Genomic DNA, 8,554 nt, shown 5'->3' on the forward strand with positions numbered 1-8,554 from the left:
ACAGCGGAGACCCGGACTGTTGAACGACTGAAGCTCTACATAAAACAAGAATGGCAAAGAATTCCACTTTCAAAGCTTCAACAATTAGTTTCCTCAGTTCCCAAACGTTTATTGAGTGTTGTTAAAAGAAAAGGTGTTGTTACACAGTGGTGAACATGCCCTTTCCCAACTACTTTGGCACGTGTTGTAGCCATGAAATTCTAAGTTAATTATTTGCAAAAAAAAATAAAGTTTATGAATTTGAACATCAAATATCTTGTCATTGTAGTGCATTCAACTGAATATGAGTTGAAAAGGATTTGTAAATCATTGTATTCTGTTTATATTTACATCTAACACAATTTCCCAACTCATATGGAAAGTAGGTTTGTATTATTACTAATTTTATTATTATTGTATAAGATTCTACACTAAACATATATTTAGAATAGAATAGAATATAATAGAAAGTACTTTATTGATCTCTGGGGGAAATTCAGCACCACAGTTTGCTCACAATAGACAATAATAATAATAAAATATATATAAATAATAACAATAAATACATTATTATTTATATAATATGTATTATTATTATTATTATTAGTAGTAGTATTGTGTGTATCTCCAAGCATTCTCACAAATAACAATCTACAGCAAAAAAACATCCATCCATCCATTTTTTACCGCTTATTCCCTTTGAGGTTGCGGGGGGCACTGGTGGCTATCTCAGCTACAATCGGGTGGAAGGCGGCATACACTTCGGACAAGTCGTCACCTAATCCCAGCGCTAAAAAAAACATAATTTTTTTTTTTATTATTATTGTGTGAATGTCCAAACATTCACACAAATAAGATTCTACACCAAAAAACATATATTTAGTATTGTCATTATTATTATTGTGTGATTGTCCAACATTCACACATAAGATTCTAAACCAAAAACATCTATTATTATTATTATTATTATTATTATTATTATTATTATTGTGTGAATGTCCAAACAGTCACATACATAAGATTCTACACCAAAAGACATCTATTTATGATAATATTAATAATAATAATTATTGTGTGAATGTCCAAGCATTTACACAAATAAAATTATACACCAAAAATCATCTATTATTATTACTATTATATTATTATTATTATTATTGTGTAAATGTCCAAACATTTACACAATTATTATCCACACACACACACAAAAAAAATCAATTTATTATTATCTGTGTGATTGTCCAAACATTCTCACGGATAAGATTCTACACAAAAAAAACACCTATTTATTATTATTATCATTATTATCTTATACACCTAGTGTGTGTGTGTGACAATCATTGGTACTTTAACTTTACATTTTTTATACACATACGAAAAAACAAACTATGTATTTAACCCAGCAAACAAGATTTTTGCATGATGTAGTCCAGCGTTTCTCAAAGTGTGGGGCGCACCCCACTGGTGGGGAATAGAGACATGACAGGTGGGGCGCGAGGAACGGGAGGGAATTCACTTAAAACATTTTTTTTTACAACCCCATTTTCTATACAAACTGTAAATCACTTTGTGATTCTGTCTGTGTATATAAATTTATATAAATTACTTATTTTTCCTGTGGGCTTTAAATTTCGAGGTAGGAGCGAAAGTTTGACAGACGCAACAGTAACCAATGGGGGCGGGGCTTAGCGGAACAAACTTTTGCATGGATGGGTAGCAGGCTAATGTGTGGACCACAATTACACCAAATGGATAAATTGGCTGCATATAGAGTTGCATACAGAATTGCTCAATGCAAAAAAGCACACAATTGCTGAGCAGGTGGTTCTCCCCGCTGCAATAGACATGGTGTCAGTCATGCTTGACGAGACAAGCGCAGCAAAATTAAAAGCTGTCCCACTGTCAAACGACAGTTGCGAGACGTATATGCGACATTGCAAGTGATCTTGAGGAATAACTCGTAGACAAATTAAAAGAATGTTGTTTTGCTTTACAAGTGGACGAAGCTACTGACAACATACGTCAGCGTTGTGAATGGCGAGTCACTGTGCGAGGATTTGCTGTTTTGCAAATACATAAAAAAATAGAGCCAGTGCTGATGAGCTGTTAAAGATAATGGACAGTTTCCTCAAGGAACACAACCTTAAATGGGAAAACTGTGTGGGCTTTTGCTCTGATGGCGCACAGACCATGGCAGGGTCAAGAAACGGGCTGCAGGCTCCAATAAAGAGGGTTGCGCCAAATGCGCATTGGACACACTGCGTCATTCACCGGGAAGCACTCGCGTCAAGGCAGCTCAGCCTCGAACTCAATGAAGTTTTAACAGATGTTGTGAGCGCGGTAAATTTTTATCAAAACACGAAAAAGTGGCACTTTTAGTTTATTTATTATTGAACTTGATGCAAGTTATTTGATTTATTATTGAACTTGATGCAAGTTATAACACTTTTATTTGATTTATTATTGAAGTTGATGCAAGTTATAGCACTTTTGTTTTATTTATTATTGAACTTGATACAAGTTATTTTATTTATTATTGAACTTGATGCAAATTGTACCACAGCTGCACAGTTATTTTATTTATTATTTAACTTGATGTTATTTTATGTTATTTAGTTTGAATGTATACAACTTGATGTTATTTGATGTTCAATAAATTTGAAAATGTTAAGCTTGGCATTAGCGATGGGGGCAGGTGGGGCTTGAAAACTCCCCCTTGTCCAAAGTGGGGGATGACAAAAAAAGATTGAGAACCACTGATGTAGTCACATTGCGTGAAATGTCACAGGCGCTCTTTAAAAGTATATTTTACAAGCTTTTTCTGAATTTTTTGAGAAGCGCAGACAACATTTTTATTGAAGATATTGGAGTGAGAACTTATGTCATGAGCGCCCTTTAGAAGCATATTTTACAAGCTTTTTGTGAAATATACCGTAAGATGGTATATATAAGATGGGGACGGCGTGGCGCAGTGGGGAGAGAGGCCGTGCGCAACCCGAGCGTCCCTGGTTCAATTCCCACCTAGTACCAACCTCGTCACGTCCGTTGTGTCCTGAGCAAGACACTTCACCCTTGCTCCTGATGGGTGCTGGTTGGCGCCTTGCATGGCAGCTCCCTCCATCAGTGTGTGAATGTGTGTGTGAATGGGTAAATGTGGAAGTAGTGTCAAAGCGCTTTGAGTACCTTGAAGGTAGAAAAGCGCTATACAAGTACAACCCATTTATGGAAAATATATCAGAATTTTAAAGATATGTATTCAAAAGAGATACCCTTTTGGCGTGTAATACGTCATTGGAGGCTCTTTAAAAGTATATTTTACACGCTTTTTGGTCAATTTAAGCGAGTAGAAATAGCGGAATAATCCAATAATTTATTTGACCTCGCAGACAATTTCATATCTTTTTGGTGAACGGCGCCTCAGTGTGTGTTTGAGACACGGTGTTCTTTTCTCGAAGGGTTGTGGGCGGAGCTCTGAGAACCAACACGCCATCAAGCATTATGAAACCCCTCGCTCGGACCCCCACTGCCTGGTCATCAGCCTGGACAGCTGGAGTGTTTGGTGAGTCGCTGAACCACAAGATAGATAGATAGTACTTTATTATTTACAAACTCCTGTCGTGGTCCTTTTAAACCCGCGCTGTTCTGTCTCCCTGTAATGTTTGTCTAAACTTGAATGGGATTGTGCTGAAAATTTTAATTTTCCTGAAGGAACTCTCCTGACGGAATAAATAAAGTACTATCTAATCTAATCTAATCTTGCCGTCCCGTCAGGTGCTACGAGTGCGACGAAGAGGTCCAGTACTCCAGGACCAGTCAGCTGGCTCAGCTGGTCACCAGCATCAAAAAGAAATCTCACTCGGAGCCCAGAGAGAACGCACAGAAAGGTATGGTGTAATTACAAAATAATTTACATCTTTTCATACCAAAAAAAAAATGCAAGTACAGGGAAAACTCAATTTAAAGGGGAACATTATCAGCAGACCTATGTAAGCGTCAATATATACCTTGATGTTGCAGAAAAAAGACCATATATTTTTTTAACTGATTTTCGAACTCTAAATGGGTGAATTTTTGCGAATTAAACGCCTTTCTATTTATCGCTCTCGGCGCGATGACCTCAGAACGTGACGTCACTTAGATAATAAAGCCGCCATTTTCTCAAACACATTACAAACTCCGCGTCTCAGCTCTGTTATTTTCCGTTTTTTTCGACTATTTTCTGGAACCTTGGAGACATCATGCCTCGTCGGTGTGTTGTTGGAGGGTGTAACAACACTAACAGGGAGGGATTCAAGTGGCACCACTGGCCCAAAGATGCGAAAGTGGCAAGAACTTGGACGAAATTGGTTCAAAATACGAGGGTGCGGGGAAAGCCAAGGAAATGGTCAGTCGTTTGTTCCGCACACTTTACCGACGAAAGCTATGCTACTACAGAGATGGCAAGATTGTGTGGATATCCTGCGACACTCAAAGCAGATGCATTTCCAACGATAAAGTCAAAGAAATCTGCCGCCAGACCCCCATTGAATGTGCCGGAGTGTCTGCACATTTTACCGGCGGTGCTAAGGGAGACATGGCACAGAGATGTATGGATAACCTGCAGATGCATTTCCAACGATAAAGTCAACTAAATCACAAAGGTGAGTTTTGTTGATGTTATTGACTTATTTAAGTTGATCTAGTGTCACAAGATGCGAAACTTCTGATCGTTTGGTCTGCACATTTTATCGGCGATGCTAAGGCAGACATGGCCGAATAGCATCAATAGCTATTCGCTCAATAGCTTCAGTTTCTTCTTCAATTTCGTTTTTGCTATCTGCCTCCATACTCCAACCATCCATTTCAATACATGCGTAAATCCGAGTCTGGATCCGAGCTAATGTCGCTATATCTTGCTGTGCTATCCACCATTTGTTTGTATTGGCATCACTGAATGACGTCACAGGGAAATGGACGGTGGCTTCACAGATATCGAAAATCAGGCACTTTAAAGCTTTTTTTAGGGATATTCCGGGATGGGTAAAATTTTTGAAAAAAACTTCGAAAAATAAAATAAGCCACTGGGAACTGATTTTTATTGGTTTTAACCCTTCCGAAATTGTGATAATCTTCCCCTTTAACAATGAACTGGTTCTTGAATGGGGTTTGTAAATCCAAAAGTTTGTGTATTAAAGCAAATGCGTCAATGCATGGTCTTCAAAAGTATATTTTTGTGAAATTTAAGATTCTAAAATGATCGGAATGTAAAAATAAACAATGTTTTCAAAATAGCAGACAATATTGTGGTTTGGTATATTTGAACTAGAAATGTCCGATAACGGCTTTTTAGCCAATATTCCGATATTGTTCAACTCTTAATTAACGATTCCGATATCAACTGATACCGATATATACAGTCGTGGAATCAACACATTATTGTGCCTAATTTTGTTGTGATGCCCCGCTGGATGCATTAAACAATGTAACAAGGTTCTCCAAAATAAATCAAACTCAAGTTATGGAAAAAAAAGGCCAACATCGCACTGCCATATTGATTATTGAAGTCACAAAGTGCATTATTTTTATTAACATGACTCAAAACAACAGCTTGGAATTTGGGACATGCTCTCCCTGAGACAGCATGAGGAGGCTGAAGTGGGCAGGGTTGGGGGGGTGGGTGTGTGGGGGGGAGCGGGGGTGTATATTGTAGCGTCCCGGAAGAGTTAGTGCTGCAAGGGATTCTGGGTATTTGTTCTGTTGTGTTTATGTTGTGTTGCGGTGCGGATGTTCTCCCGAAATGTGTTTGTCATTCATGTTTGGTGTGGGTTCACAGTGTGGCGCATATTTGTAACAGTGTTAAAGTTGTTTGTACGGCCACCCCCTGTGTGACCTGTATTGCTGTTGACCAGGTAGGCGGTGCATTCACTTGTGTGTGTGAAAAGCCGTAGGTATTATGTGATTGGACGGGCACACCAAGGCAGCGCCTTTAAAGTTTATTTGCGCTCTGTACTTCTCCCTACGTTCGTGTAACACTACGTACAGCGGCGTTTTAAAAAGTCATACATTTTACTTTTTGAAATCGATACCGATAATTTCCAAACCGATACCGATAATTTCCGATAGCGGCCGAAAATATCGGCAGCCCGATGTTATTGGACATCTCTAATTTTAACTACATCACAGTGAAGCCTCTTTAAAAGTATATTTCACAAGCTTTTTGTACAACGTACTGTAAGCTAGCAAATGTAAAGATAATCTACAAACCCTGTTTCCATTTGAGTTGAGAAATTGTGTTAGATGTAAATATAAACGGAATACAATGATTTGCAAATCCTTTTCAACCCATATTCAGTTGAATGCACTACAAAGACAAGATATTTGATGTTCAAACTCATAAACTTTATTTTTTTTTTGCAAATAATAATTAACTTAGAATTTCATGGCTGCAACACGTGCCAAAGTAGTTGGGAAAGGACATATTCACCACTGTGTTACATCATCTTTTCTTTTAGCAAGACTCAATAAACGTTTGGGAACTGAGGAAACTAATTGTTGAAGCTTTGAAAATGGAATTCTTTCCCCTTATTGTTTTATGTAGAGTGTCAGTCGTTCAACAGTCTGGGGTCTCCGCTGTTGTATTTTACGCTTCACAATGTGCCACACATTTCGACAGGAGACAGGTCTGCACTGCGGGCAGGCCAGAATAGTACTCGCACTCTTTTTTTACAAAGCCACGCTGTTGTAACACTTGTCTTGCTGAAATAAGCAGGGGCGTCCATGATAACGTTGCTTGGATGACAACATATGTTGCTCCAAAACCTGTATGGACCTTTCAGCATTAATGGTGCCTTCACAGATGTGTAAGTGACCCATGCCTTGGGCATTAATACACCCCCATACCATCACAGATGCTGGCTTTTGAACTTTGCGCCTATAACAATCGGAATGGTTATTTTCCTCTTTGTTCTGGAGGACACCACGTCCTCTGTTTCCAAATATAATTTGAAATGTGGACTCATCACACCACAGAACACTTTTCCACTTTGCATCAGTCCATCTTAGGTGAGCTCGGGCCCAGCCAAGCCGGTGGCGTTTCAGGATATGGTTCATAAATGGGTTTGGCTTTGCATAGTAGAGTTTTAACTTGCACTTACAGATGTAGCGACCAACTGTTGTTACTGACAGTGGTTTTCTGAAGTGTTCCTGAGCCTGTGTGGTGATATCCTTTACACACTGATGTCGGTTTTTGATGCAGTACCGCCTGAGGGGTCAACGATCCGTAATATCATGGCTTATGTGCAGTGATTTCTCCTGAGTCTCTGAACCTTCTGATGATTTTACGGAGCGTACATGGTAAAATCCCTGAATTCCTTGCAATAGCTCATTGAGATATGTTGTTCTAAAACTGTTCGACAATTTGCTTACAAAGTAGTGACCCTCACCCCATCCTTGTTTGTGAATTACTTAGCATTTCATGGAAGCTGCTTTTATACCCAATCATGACACCCAACTGTTCCCAATTAGCCGCAACACCTGTGGGATGTTCCATACAAGTGTTTGATGAGCATTCCTCAACTTAATCAGTATTTATTGCCACCTATCCCAACTTCTTTTTCACGTGTTGCTGGCATCAAATTCTAAAGTAATGATTATTTGCAACAACAAAAAAAAGTTTATCAGTTTGAACATCAAATATGTTGTCTTTGTAGCATATTCAACTGAATATGGGTTGAAAATGATTTGAAAATCATTTTATTTCGTTTTTTATTTACATTTAACACAATTTCCCAACTCATACTGTATGAAAACAGGGTTTGTAGGTGTTCAAATCAGCAGACAGCGTTGTAGTTTGATATATTAACAGTTACATAAAATGTCACGAGCGCTCTTTTTTTAAATTGTTTTCATAGATTATTAAATTAACATAAAAAACCCACAAGAATCATTTACAATTAGTGCACCAACCCAAAAAAAAAACCCTCCCCCATTCACACTCATTCACACTCATTCACACAAAAGGCATACTTACCGACTCTCCCGATTTTCCCGGGAGACTCTCGAATTTCAGTGCCCCTCCCGAAAATCTCCCGATGCAACCATTCTCCCGAATTTCTCCCATATTCCACCCGGACAACAATATTGGGGGCGTGCCTTAAAGGCACTGCCTTTGGCGTCCTCTACAACCTGTCGTCATGTCCGCTTTTCTTCCTTACATACAGCGTTCCGGCCCATTCACATAATATATGCGGCTTTTACACACACACACAAGTACGCAAGGCACACTAGATCAACAGCCATACAGGTCACACTGAAAGTGGCCGTATAAACAACTTTAACACTGTAACAATATGCGCCACACTGTGAACCCACACCAAACAAGAATGACAAACGCATTTCGGGAGAACATCCGCAACGTAACACAACATATACACAACAGAACAAATATCCAGAACCCCTTGCAGCACTAACTCTTCCGGGACGCTACAATATACACCGCCAATATACACGGTGTCCTGGTGCCAAGTGCACATATGGACACCCTTGTGTTTGAACACCATTGGTTTTGGACAATCTGTGACAAGCACAAAAGTCCAAT

General features: G+C 38.9%; 1 protein-coding gene across 1 annotated transcript in view; it reads left to right on the top strand.

Annotated features, from left to right (window-relative positions):
* LOC133537080 (ubiquitin carboxyl-terminal hydrolase 16-like) overlaps positions 1-8,554 on the top strand; it is a 49,260-nt gene that overhangs the window by 6,135 nt on the left and 34,571 nt on the right. Inside the window, exons 3-4 of the mRNA XM_061877935.1 lie at positions 3,435-3,538; positions 3,751-3,863. Of these exons, the coding sequence (XP_061733919.1) occupies positions 3,435-3,538; positions 3,751-3,863 (217 nt within the window). The remainder of the gene's footprint in view (positions 1-3,434; positions 3,539-3,750; positions 3,864-8,554) is intronic.

The sequence above is a fragment of the Nerophis ophidion genome, linkage group LG18 (assembly GCF_033978795.1).
Source record: "Nerophis ophidion isolate RoL-2023_Sa linkage group LG18, RoL_Noph_v1.0, whole genome shotgun sequence".
Taxonomy (NCBI): domain Eukaryota; kingdom Metazoa; phylum Chordata; class Actinopteri; order Syngnathiformes; family Syngnathidae; genus Nerophis; species Nerophis ophidion.